Source organism: Salmo salar, chromosome ssa14, assembly GCF_905237065.1.
Source record: "Salmo salar chromosome ssa14, Ssal_v3.1, whole genome shotgun sequence".
In the NCBI taxonomy this organism is placed as follows: Eukaryota; Metazoa; Chordata; class Actinopteri; order Salmoniformes; family Salmonidae; genus Salmo; species Salmo salar.
In genome coordinates this window covers 26,738,066-26,751,736 of record NC_059455.1, presented here as the reverse complement: position 1 = coordinate 26,751,736, position 13,671 = coordinate 26,738,066, and the positions used below count along the sequence as shown (strand labels likewise).

General features: G+C 40.6%; 1 protein-coding gene across 3 annotated transcripts in view; it reads right to left on the bottom strand.

The window, feature by feature from the left end:
• LOC106569193 (rho GTPase-activating protein 21) overlaps positions 1-13,671 on the bottom strand; it is a 78,769-nt gene that overhangs the window by 42,598 nt on the left and 22,500 nt on the right. For all 3 annotated transcript variants that reach the window (XM_045694144.1, XM_045694146.1, XM_045694145.1), the window contains exon 4: positions 13,052-13,073. In XM_045694144.1, the coding sequence (XP_045550100.1) occupies positions 13,052-13,073 (22 nt within the window). The remainder of the gene's footprint in view (positions 1-13,051; positions 13,074-13,671) is intronic.

Below are 13,671 nucleotides of genomic sequence, written 5' to 3'. Positions count from 1 at the left end.
GCGCATTCGGAAAGTATTCAGACCCTTTGAACCTGATGGTCATTCTGACATAGCTCCAGAGTTCCTCTGTGGAGATGAGAACCTTCCAGAAGGACAAACATCTTTGCAGGACTCCACCAAAATCAGGCCTATATGGTAGTGGCCAGATGGAAGCAACTTTCTTGATCTCTAGTATTTTTCACAACTAGTCAAACTGATTTCACACATCTGACTTTCTCTTTACCTCCTGAGCAACCAGTAAATATTCCCCAGTTTTGAGTTTGTCACACCCTCTGCATCCATTTTCCTGTTATGGTGTTTGTTATAACCAATTTATTGATGTGATTATGATATGCTGTAGGTCAGGGAATAGGGAATGTTATTCCTAAACAAATGAGGTACTTCGGTAACAACTTCTCAGTCAGAAATGCCTGTAATTATGATGCAGCTTCAGCAACACGGACAGCGCGATAAACACTGTTGATGTTCTGTGGTGGTCACGGCAGCAGGGAGGAGAGAGAGACAACAGGTGCTAGTCACACAGCCACCCGCTGCCATTTATTATTTATTTTATTTTTTTATATTTTTTTTAAAACACAGCGCAGCAAGTCTGAGCCCTGCCAGGTACAATCAAATCAATTACAGTTATTTGTGTGTCTTAATTATTTCAAACAGTGAGCTTAAAGCATCAGACAAGCTCAGTGCATAAAGTAGATTTTATTAACACACATAGGATATACAGACGCATCCTATGTGTTTTAATCAATTTCGACCAATCGATTGGTCTAAAAGAACAGATGGCTCTTGGTCGACCAATATTTTGTTTTTGTCGGGGACAGCCCTATGGCCATGTAAACAGAATTATTAAGGAAATCGTTATTCTTGCAAAGCATGTAAACGCTTTAAAGGAACTATTATATTAATCTGACTATTCACAATAACCGTATTATTGTGTGCATGTAACCATACTCAATGGTATGCATGAAGTATCATTGGTAAGCACTGACGGGGGCAGCAAGATCATTTGCCATACAGGTTTTTCAATACAAAATAAACACATTAGTGATGTGTGTTTGATAGCGATTGAGAGAAGCAAATGAAGCAAGACTGATAGAGAGAATGAGAGGCAGAGAAAACAGTGATTGAAAAAGATGGGAGTGGGTGTTTGATACACCACGGAGCACCCACTCACTGCTCTCTCCTTCTCCCTGTGGGTGTTTGACATATTGAGAAGGACACTGACACATCTGTAAACAGTTATAACAGGTTTACAGATCTGATTTTCCTCACCTTAGAGCTGAGCCACTGAACCTTTCTTAGAAGAGCTATGCAAGACAAGGCTATGCATGCACCACCATCACCTGGCCAGCGTGTTAAAACAAACACAACCTACTGTTGCTCACAATCACATATGAATGTGTTATGTATGACAACAGGAGCCTCACCTCCCAACGACATCAGTGTTACCAGGCTCCCTCTTGTGGCGAGTGGTAGAACCACAGCATACCATAACACTACTGCTTGATAATAAACTATCCAGTGATTTGATACTAGCAGTGACTCAGTGACTGCCGATGAGACCATTTCCAACACTAACATGAGCTCAGTCAGTCCCAGACAGTGTAAATCATTTGAAGTGAGGAGTCAGTTTAAATCTTGACCCCAGTCCTTTTTGTTTCATTTCCTCTTCATACTGTTTTTTATTAGAACAATCTCAAGTTGTTCCCAGCAGGGAATCATGGAATGCATCAAGTCAAATTAAATGGAATAGCCAGTAGAGGGTGCACCAGAGGCATGTGTTATCCACCAGTCAGTCAGGGGCGGGAGACTCCAATGATGCAACACCAGGTTCACAGCAGTAGGCATTTTCATGAAGCCTTTGGCTGTGTTTGAGAGCATCAAAACCGCAATGTATCATGGGTAAATTGTTAGTGACTGATCTACAAATAATATAGAGTATTTATTTATGATGCAAGGTTTGTCAGTCTCGACTCGCCTTTAAAGTCGGCTACAATGTCGAACGCGCCCTTTGTTTCAGCCTCTACGTGGTAAACAATGGCGGTCCTGGGATAACCCAGAGTCAGCAAACTAGTCTCCATAGACACAGTCACGTATCTGGGAATATCATATGCCACCTATACATTATACTATAATATGACAGAGATTGAAGACGTAACCTGCGTGACATCGGAAAAACTGAAACAAGCACACAAATGAATGCAAACTGAAAGTAGTGATTTAAGATCGATCAGAAATACACTCCAAACAGACTATCCGACTGCTCGGAGGAGTCCGCATGGTCCTAAAGCGCACGGTCGCATTGTTTTGTATCACATTCCCTTTAAAAAGTCACCAGAACCAAGCTTTTTAGTACTGTGGGAAAAGTTTCCAGAGGAAAACACTGCTTGCCAAAATTGATTTTTTTTCAATTACACCAACAAAACACACACACAAAAAAAACTGCTGAGTATGCTTTGTGATGTTTCTGAAACAAATGTATTACTAGTAAGAAATAATGTGGTATATTGTTTAATTGTTTTTGTGACATGAGTGTTTTAACCAAAATATCACAGATGAGACAAATTTTCACCTGCCCCTTTAAGGGCGGGAGATCACTGTGGTAACAGACTTGAGTCATGCATGTGCCTGTGAGATTGAGTCTGACTAGTAGAAGCGTTCTTCTCTTCTCTAGCAGTTGAATCTCAAACATAGAAAAACAACCTAGCATGTAAACAAAACAATGTAAATAGCCAAGAAACACAAGGACAAAGTCTCACTTCAGTTTCAAGTAAATTACACCAACTTGTATGCCTGTGCACAGCTCTTCACATGCACACAACTCCCAGCCAGGCAGTGTTGCAGTGGGAGGTGGAATAGGCTATATAGGATTCGTAGTTCTTTGACAGTGCGATTAAATTTACCAGCAATGAAACAAAATGGCAGGAATACTTCGAAACAGCTACTGCAGCATTTATATTACTATAAATGTGATCATACTTGACTATTTGTATTCACAAATGCGATTGAAATGCTCGCACTGTGAAGCCCTGACCACCCGCCAACGTGGCTGGTGAAATGGACATCTTACCTGCCAATGCCAAATCTACCCACATTTGGCTAGTAGGCTGTGTTAATTTTAGACCGTGTTCACTACTCTGGGTCACAGCAGAGCAAGCCAATAGGTCTCCATGTCTGTCCTCAGTCAGTCTTTCCAGGGTCACTTCATATTTCCCCCTGCCCTTACTGAGGGCCAGAAAGCGTGAGACCCAGTCATGGAAGTGATGATCTCCCTCTCTGGATAATTCTACTGGCTGTCAAAGAGCTCATCGTATTTCTCCATTACAGTATGTTCAACAGAAAATATCTTCCTACATCATCCAATCCTTCAGAGGAGAATTTAGACATTCCACCATCTTTCTTTGGTGAATGTATCATGTCTAAAGATATTCTAGCATATTTCCACAGAGCTTTTGAGGAAGACCAAGAGGCCGATACAAAAGCTTTAATGTAAATAAGTGATACTAGCAAGAGCAGTGTGTGGGTTTCTAATTTATTTCAAGATATTTCCACTGAAAAAAATAAAATAAATAACCTTTGTTTATCTATGTGCATATAGACTATTTACTTTAACATTTCTGAACAGGATTGTACGTACGTGTGTACAAAACATTAAGAACACCTAGCTAATATTGAGTTTCACCCCCTTTGTCCTCAAAACAGCCTCAATTTGTTGGAGCACGGACTATACAAGCAGTCGGCAGCATTCCACAGGGATGCTGGCCCATTTTAACGCCAATGCTTCCCACAGTTTTGTCAAATTGTCTGGATGTGCTTTGGGTGGTGGACCATTCTTGATATACGTGGGAAACTTGAGTGTGAAAAACCCAGCAGCGCTGCGGTCCTTGACACAAACCGGTGCGCCTGACAATTACTACCATACCCTGTTCAAAGGGACTTAAATCTTTTGTCTTGCCCATTCACTCTCTGAATGGCGCACATAGTAAATCCATGTCTCAATTGCTTAAAAATCCTTCTTTAACCTGTCTCCTCCCCTTCCTCTGCACGGTAACACTTTACACCCAGCATCATAACATGTTATGATACGGTCATAACCATGTCATAACACCATCATGACACATTTAAACCTGTTGTGATTATAAGGCTGGTTATGAAAACTGATCATGAAACCTACATAAGACTATCAAAATTTACAAAACCTACCACACAAGGCAAAACATTCCACATTCCTACTTGTCAACAGTATGTTTACGCTTAGTACAATTTTCAAAAATGTACCATATTAAATCATTGTAATTGCGCACAAATTGACACCTACCAAAATGCTTGGTTGCTGATGACTGGGATGAATGCAGGAGCAGATTTCAGAAGCAAAACAACCTCTTTCTGACTGATGACTGACATAAGGGCATGTGTACCACGCCTTCGGAGAGGATTCAGACCCCTAGACTTTTCCACATTTTGTTATGTTAAAGACTTACTCTGAAATGGATTTGAAAAAATCCGCAATCTATACACAATACCCGAGAATGACAAGGTTTTTAGACATTTCTGCTCATTTAAAAATAAATAAAAAACACAGAAAGACCTTATGTTACATAAGTATTCAGACCCTTTGCTATGAGACTCGAAATCGAGATCAGGTGCATCCTGTTTCCATTGATCATCATAGAGATGTTTCTACAACTTGGAGTCCACCTGTGGTAAATTCAATTGATTGGACATGATTTGGAAAGGCAAACACCTGTCTATATAAAGGTCCCACAGTTGACAGTTCATGGCAGAGCAAAAACCAAGTCATGAGGTCGAAGGAATTGTCCGTAGAGCTCAGAGACAGGATTGTGTCAAGGCATAGATCTGGGGAAAGGTACCAAAAAATGTCTGCAGCATTGAAGGTCCCCAAGAACACCGTGGCCTCCATCATTCTTAAATGGAAGAAGTTTGGAACCGCTCTTCCTAGAAAAAAAACGAGCAATTGGGGGAGAAGGGCCTTGGTCAGGGAGGTGACCAAGAACCTGATGGTCACTGACAGGGCTCCAGAGTTCGTCAGTGGAGATGGGAGAACATTCCAGAAGGACAACCATCTCTGCAGCACTGCACCAAATCAGGCCTTTATGGTAGAGTGGCCAGACGGAAGCCACTCCTCAGTAAAAGGCACATGACAGCCTCTCAGACCTTGAGAAACAAGATTATCTGGTCTGGTCTGATGAAGCCAAGATTAAACTCCTTGGTCTGAATGCCAAGAGTAAAGTCTGGAGGAAACCTGGCACCATCCGACCACAGCGGTGCCAGGTCGGGGGAGCATCATGCTGTGGGGATGTTTTTCAGGGGTAAGGACTGGGAGACTAGTCAGGATCAAGGCAAAGATGAACAGAGCAAAGCCCGGACTTGAACCTGATCGAACATCTCTGGAGAGACCTGAAAATAGCTGTGCACCGACGCTCCAAATCCAACCTGACAGAGCTTGAGAGGATCTGCAGAGAAGAATGGGAGAAACTCCACAAATACAGGTGTGCCAAGCTTGTAGCGTCTAAACCAAGAAGACTCAAGGCTGTAATCGTTGCCTAAGGTCCTTCAACAAAGTACCGAGTAAAGGGTCTGAATACTTATTTTTTTTTTAAACTGAAATATCACATTTACATATAAATTAGCTGACATTTCTAAAAACCTGTTTTAGATTTGTCAATAAGGGGTATTGTGTGTAGATTGATGACGGAAAAAAACAATTTAACACATTTTAGAATAAGGCTGTAACCTAACAAAATGTGGAAAAAGTTAAGGGGTCTGAAAACTTTCCGAAGGCACTATATGTGACGGGCCTATGATTATGACAGTCTAATGCTTCTTGAGTATCAGAGTGCATTTTCTTAGTCCCTGACAAAAGGATGGTCATAATGCTTCATGACAGTGTCAGTGTATTTTCTGCAAGTTATTTAAAATATGAAGAAAAACAAAAAGAACAATGAAAAATTCATTACAACAACAAAGGACTTAAGAAGCAAACTTCTTGGCAGGGAAAAAAAACATTTGAATAAATGTGGGTTTTGACACTTATGTAGGCATTATAACTAGCCATAAAATAACATACTATACACTACATGACCAAAAATATGTGGGCACCTGCTTGTCGAATATCTCATTCCAAAATCATGTGCATTAATATGGAGTGGGTCCCCCCCTTTGCTGCTATAACAGCCTCAACTCTTCTGGGAAGGCTTTCCACTAGATGTTGGAACATTGCTGCGGGGACTTGCTTCCATTCAGCCACAAAGCATTCCGCTACACCCGTAATAACATCTGCTAATCACGTGTATGAAACCAATAAAATGTGATTTGACAAGAGCATCTAGCAGGGCAGAAATTTGACAAACTGACTTGTTGGAAAGGTGGCATCCTATGACGGTGCCACTTAAAGTCACTGAGCTCTTCAGTAAGGCCATTCTACTGACAATGTTTGTCTACGGAGATTGAATGGCTGTGTGCTCGATTTTATACACCTGTCAGCAACGGGTGAAGCTAAAATAGCCGATTCTACTATTTGAAGTGGTGTCCACATACTTTTGTATATATAGTGCATGTACCAATAGGAGTAAGTACATGGGTCATGACCAATGTTCGCTCAAAAAAATTCAGCACTGAGAACATTTCAGATCTGCTGAGCACAAACTTGAATGTTGTGAAAATTCTGTGCAACTTCCAGCGGGTGTTTACAGCGAACACTGAGGCTGTGGTCTGCTTTAAATTTACAGTGTTAACAGTGGCCAAGTAGGCTACTGTGGCCATCTAACCATAATGTAGGCCTACCAGTGGCATACCATCAGAAACTATGGAGAAAATGCCTCCCATAACATTTTAACATGGAAATAGCTGTTATATCATTCAGCCCACTTCACAAAATAGAAAATGCATTATTATTCCCATACCATTATTACAGAGAATGGGACAAATGCCTATTTAGCTTATTCAAGCCTGCCTTAAAACTACAACATTGCCCCTTTAAGACAAAAAAAAAGCTCTTTACCTGACTCGCTTTTCAAGGATGTATATGTTGTGCTCTTGAAGGAAGCAATCACTCCCCTATTGCGGACTACAAATGATCTATAACTGGGCTAATAACTCACCAAGTAGCAAAGGATATTTACAAAATGTGCATGTGCACACACGTGGCTACATGCAGCTCTCGCTTTGATCTCAAAACAAACACATCTCCTGCTGTAAACACTGTCCAGGTCAAAGTAAATGGCACAGATCCATATATGGCAATAGTCTATTTACATATAGGCCTACTGAAGCTCTGTTTGTTTATGCCGCACCAGTCTGTGTAGAGTACAGTCTGAGTAGTGCTTGTCAATGGAATAGAATCCTACTCCGAAGCGTTCTGCCTATAACAAAATCTGCTGCAGTTTGTTTTTGTAAAAAAAAAAAAATGTATTGAGGTTGGCTATACGATCACATCAGTAATAGATCCGTTGTTGTATTAATTGTGAGGCACAGATGAGTGAGCTTACTTTTAAATCGTAAGCTTTATATGTTACTGGGCTGATGGTGCCTGCATCTGATGGTCAGTCTCAGTGGAGGGAGAGCAGCAGACTGAGGGTACGATGACACTGCCAAAAAAGGGACAGTCTTCCAACTGATGGCGAACCTCAAGTCGCACCGCATTATTCCTGCCTATTTGTTACTCCTATGAACAGAGAAAGTGAAATATTCCTCAACATTAAAAAAGACCCAAGCCGCTAACAATAACAACGCAAGCCTATAGATACACTTTCCTACTCATTCAGTGCTTGTTGTAGCGCTGGGTGGGAAAAGTGTAGAATAAACATGAACTCACTCATAAAAACAGCAGCTCTTTGCTGTATTCGTTGACAGTCTCTCTAGTGGTTTTAAACGTTTTGAAATGTCACAGTATCAACTTTACTGTAGCTTTCTTTTATGCCTGCTATGTTACTGCAGACACTGTCACCTGAGCCATCCCATTGGCCAGCGGTAGGCCTAGAGTGCACTCGATTTGCTCTCTGGGTATGCTGGAAAGACAGAGTTTGTGCCTTCAAACTAGTGATGCACCAATATGACATGTGGCCGATACCAATATTCGATATTTCCCTTGCCAAAAAAAAACGATATCTGATATTAACATTTTTAGCAAACCTTTTAGGCATTAAAGTACAGTTAAATAGTTAACACACACACACACTCGCAGCGGTCTAAGGCACTGCATCTCAGTGCTAGAGGCGTCACTACAGTCCCTGGTTTGAATCCAGGCTGTATCACATTCGGCCGTGATTGGGAGTCCCATTGGGCGGCACACAATTGGCCCAGAGTCGACCGGGTTTTGCCTGGGTAGGCCATCATTGTAAACAAGAATTTGTTCTTAACTGACTTGCCTAGTTAACCTGTTAGGGCTAGGGGGCAGTATTTGCACGGCCGGATAAAAAACGTACCCGATTTAATCTGGTTACTACTCCTGCCCAGTAAATAGAATATGCATATAATTGTTTGATTTGGATAGAAAACACCCTAAAGTTTCTAAAACTGTTTGAATGGTGTCTGTAAGTATAACAGAACTCATATGGCAGTCAAAACCCTGAGACAAATCCTGACAGGAAACTGAAATCTGATGTGTGGATATCACTTCAAACATTTGCCATTGAAACACACAGGGGCTTGCGATTCATTTAGCACTTCCTATGGCTTCCACTAGATGTCACCAGTCTTTACAAAGTGGTTTGAGCCTCCTACTATCAAAAGTGACTGAAAGAGAGGATGTTTACCTTGGTCACAGGGGATGGGCCATTACCATTGTGACGTCGGCGCCCATGGGTACTCTCCCTTTTCAAAACGTTTTGAAAGACAATGCAACCGTCCCAATGGAATATTATTGAAGCCCTGGTTGAAAAAGCCCCTAAAGATTTATGTTATACAACGTTTGACCGAACTTAAATATATATTTTTTGCTCATTCCTGACGACAAGTCAGACGCACACGGTACATTTCCACTAGCCTTCGGAGCGCGCTAACACTATTGGGACATAAATTATTAACTTTTTTGAACAAAACTACATTTGTTATGGACCTGGGATTCCTAGAAGTGCCTTCTGATAAAGATAATCAAAGGTAAGGGATTATTTACAATAGTATTTTTGATGGTTGATCGTTCCAAGATGGCTCCAACATTTTATAGCCTAGACTTTTTTTCTGGGCATACCATGTCGTTTATTGAAAAGTGTGATTTCCCAGTAAAGTTATTTTTAAATCTGGCAAAGAGATGGCATTCAAGACATGTTAATCTATAAGTCTTTGAATGACAATATTACATTTTAACAATGTTTTCGAATAGTATTTTTGTAAATTGTAGCGCTGATCATCGGAAGCATTTGAGGGAAAAGTGAACGTCATGCGCCGATGTAAAATGCTGTTTTTATATATAAATATGAACTTTATCGAACAAAAAATGTGTTGTGTATGTGTTGTGTAATCTGATGAAGGTTGTCAAAGGTTAGTGCTGCATTTAGCTGTGTTTTGGGTATTTGTGATGCATGCTAGTTGCTTTGAAAATGGCTGTGTGATTATTTCTGGCTGGGTACTCTGCTGACATAATCTAATGTTTTGCTTTTGCTGTAAAGCCTTTTTGAAATCGGACAACGTCGTTCAATTCAGGAGAGGTGTATCTATAAAACGGTGTAAAATAGTCATATGTTTGAGAAATTGAAGTTATAGCATTTATGAGGTTTTGCATTTAGCGCGACACGATTCCACTGGCTGTTGATTAGGGTGGGACACAAGCGTCCCACTGGCCCAGACAGGTTAAAAAGCTTACACACACACTTTGTATTTTTTTTTGGGCACTTACGCATGTCCCCATTACCAGTGAAATAATCAAAACCTATTTTCTTTCACTTACTTGCTGTGCTGTTTTGTTGTTCATTTGTTTAGTCGTTACATTCTCAACCAGGATTTCTATGGAACGCCGTTTGGGTCTTTGCGTGTCAAAAAAGATACGTGAAAACACAATTTGACGTGCCAATTAAGCTTGTTGACCAATCAGGACCTAAATATGACTGCACGTCACATAATTTAACGCATTCATAAATTTTTTACATAGTTATTACACAGTGTAATCAATCACTCGTATTTCATGTCACAACGATTCATCGATACGTATGCTATGATGCTAGTAAAGTTCTTGCACACCTACAGAGCTGGTCATAAAAAAAAGATAGCTAGCCCATGGATGCAAACAAATGTTCTTCCCCCAAAACGACAATCTTTTTCAGTAGTTATAGGTGTTAGCTAGCTAACTATATAGCTAGGTGTCATCTAAAATGACCCTAATTTACAGTTCTTATTTGATTAATGGTGGTCGGACTCATCTATGTGAAGCTAGCCACAATAAGGATTAGCCACAATAGTGGACTTTGTGGTTAGCCTTCAAAATAAAAGTATGTCAATGACAGTGATGCAAACGAATACAAAATGGAAGAAAGAATTATGCCATAATTGAATAGATCATGCTAAACGAGGTTAGAATGTTACATAAAAATCAACAAAAGGCAATTTGTTAATTTGACAAAAACTTGTTGAAATCACACTGGATGTATTATACTTTAGAATTGCATTGGGGGCATACTTATTTCACTGTACAGCCTTACCTATGGATTGTGGATCAATGACATGGGGTATCAGTCTACTCAGTGACACCCAGAGAACATTAGTGTCGTAGCTCTTATTGCGGGACTCTGAAACATCTGTGAATTGAGCCACATTTATTGTCAACCTATGTGTATTGCACACTATTCTTGAGGAAAAACAATACTGCGTGGATGTTTTGGAGTCTGATAACTCTTGAGGAGGATGTTGTGAAAAAATATATTGGGTATTGAGTAGACTGATACCCCATTTCATTGATCCCCAATTCTTAGGTAAAGCTGTACAGTGCAATATGAATGTCAACACACACAATAGGCTGACTGGGGAGGTGATTTCACAAAGTCACAGTCCTGCAATAAGAGCTACAATGCTACTATTTGCGTAAACTCTTCACAGTTGTGTTCTGTGTGTGTCACCGAGTAGACTGATACTCCATTTCGTTGCTTCACATTCCAACCTTGTTTAACATTATCTAGTCTAAATATGGCATGATTCCACCAATTGTAACCTTCTGCATCACTTTCAAAGAGGTACTTTTATTTTAAAGGCAAACTGCAAATTTCAATTGTGCCTAATCCTTATTGTGGCTAGCTTCACATCACATAACCCGGTCCGGTTGAGCCTCACTAGCCAGCTGCTTATAACATTAGCTTTGGGCAACAGAGTTAAGTAGCTGGCTAGCTATTTATTCTCATGAATAATTCAATTTCAATAGGCGAACAACAAGTGGCTACCTAGCTAATACTTACTCTCAAGGATTCCTAAATCAAGAATAATGAAAATTATTGCAGTTTCTTCTGATCATATTTGACATGCATATTTTTTGACACGCAAAGACCATAACAGTGTTCCATAGTATGTCTTGAAGTTAATACCGGTAGGGCAACATCTGAAAAATAGCACACTTGGTAGTGTGTACCGGTGCTCGACCAGTCGTGAAAGCCAACATCCCCCACGACAGAGAACGGTTGATTGTCAAGGGCAATACATTCCATTATCTTTGCATTAATGGATTTCGCCTTGGCGTTATCTAGCTGAAATCTTCTTAGTCTTTCAAATGACTGCTCGATCCACACAGCAGACATTGTGGGCTAGGTTAGGAATGCTGTGTTGCACATCTCACACTACATTTTACGTGGCGTCATTACATCATGTACCTACGTTATATAGGTATGCACATCAGCTTTGACACCGGTTTTGCACATCGGTGTTAAACTAGACATGTTGGCATTTTTAGCTAATATCGTCCGATTCCGATATGTTCACCGATATAGTGTGCATCCCTACTTCAAACACATGAAACGGTTCAAAATGTCAACAGTTAGTCTACCCAGCACGCAGGGCAGCTTGAATCGGGTGCACCTACCGCCAACAGCCCAAGACAAATAAAATAAAAATTGGAACACACTGAAACGTTGGGTCATTGGGTTTTATCGTTGTTTTTTTTTACAGAAATGTTTGGTGATCGACAAGGAATGCCTTGGAGATGAGACCGTCGATGGTGTGGTTGTTGACCACTGCTCTAGAAAGTTGAGCGAAGTTCAATCTCGTCCTTCGCTCCGTGGGCTGATATTTCTGCATGGCAGTCGTAGGGGAGCTGTGAGGGTCTACTGCGCGCCCGCAGCTTAGAGGGAACATTGGTTATGACCATATTATGACAAGTTATGTCAGCTGTTAAGACATGACATGATTAAGACCGTGTCACAACGTGTTACGACGCTGGGTGTCAAGTAAACAGATACCAAACACACAAACAATCCACAGGGAGATTAAAACACACTCCTACTACCACAGCAGTGTTTAGAGGAGGAGACACACTGGAACAGCAAACCACAGGCCAAACTGATTCCGCAGAGTGAATGATTGGATAAAAACATGCAAAACATTTGAGCATTTGAGACGGCAAGTTTTATTTAACAGAAGTAGTGTGCTATAAAAACAAACACCTGCATGCTCCCACACACACGAAAAACCCTTGGGTAACTGATGTGTGGTGAAATGGGTCAGGGGTTACAACATTTTTTTTCAACAGGACTAGATTCCTAAAAGTAACAAAACACCAATGCACAAGTGCACACACCTACAAACACAGGAAAAATGCAAAAACCTAAAAACAAGGGCTTTGGGCAACTTTTTGTTGTGCGGTGACATCAAAGTGCAGTTAGATAAAGGTCAGTTGAGGACAGTAACAGGTGGTGATGCTGGCCAAACCGTTTCAGTCAGGCCTCTACAAAGGTCACCTTAACACAACAGCTACCCTGTTCCATGTGCATAACAAGGAAGTAAAAGAGCTACGTCAACAGATGGAAAAATCATACAAAGCGGGAGGCAGAGTGACGATGCAGTACTGAAGGAGAGACAGAGGAGGAAGGAACTGTGTGCGAGGTAGAGTCATTCAGCTTACCTCTGCGGCCATGCTCTTCCTCCTGTAAAAAGACAAGATCAATGTTATTTGCCACCAGCAATGATGATTTCTGAGTTAAGAGGGGTCATAAAGTTGCTTAGAGGGATCAATTCGTTTTACTCAATGGAAATTCTGGTTGGGGAATTACACTCTTTTGTTGCAACTTCTTCCACATTAAGCATGTTTCCATCCAACCTTTTTATGCGAGTACAATACATGTTGGTTATAAAATGTAACGACAGGCCTGATGGAAACAGCTAATTTGTCAGTAAACTTGACAAATGTTGACTAAACAAAATATGCTAGACAAGGTGGGATATTTAGTCTGTAAAATATATTACGCAAGAAATGGAAATGCCTTAATGCACAAATATTGAAATAATAACCATCATATCCATCATGGTAGGCTACACTTCCTGTTTCCGGTCACAACTTGCAGACTTGTTTACGCTGCTGTGCGTTTTTGTTGCCGATCTTACTTTGATACCTGACGGTTTTTTACTTTTTCATTACCGTATATTTTTACTTTTTCCCTCACTCAACTTTTTTCATTCATCCCCGGAGGTTTTATCTGGACATGGTTCGTCAGGACTTCAAACAGCCGAAGCTAAGTAACATTA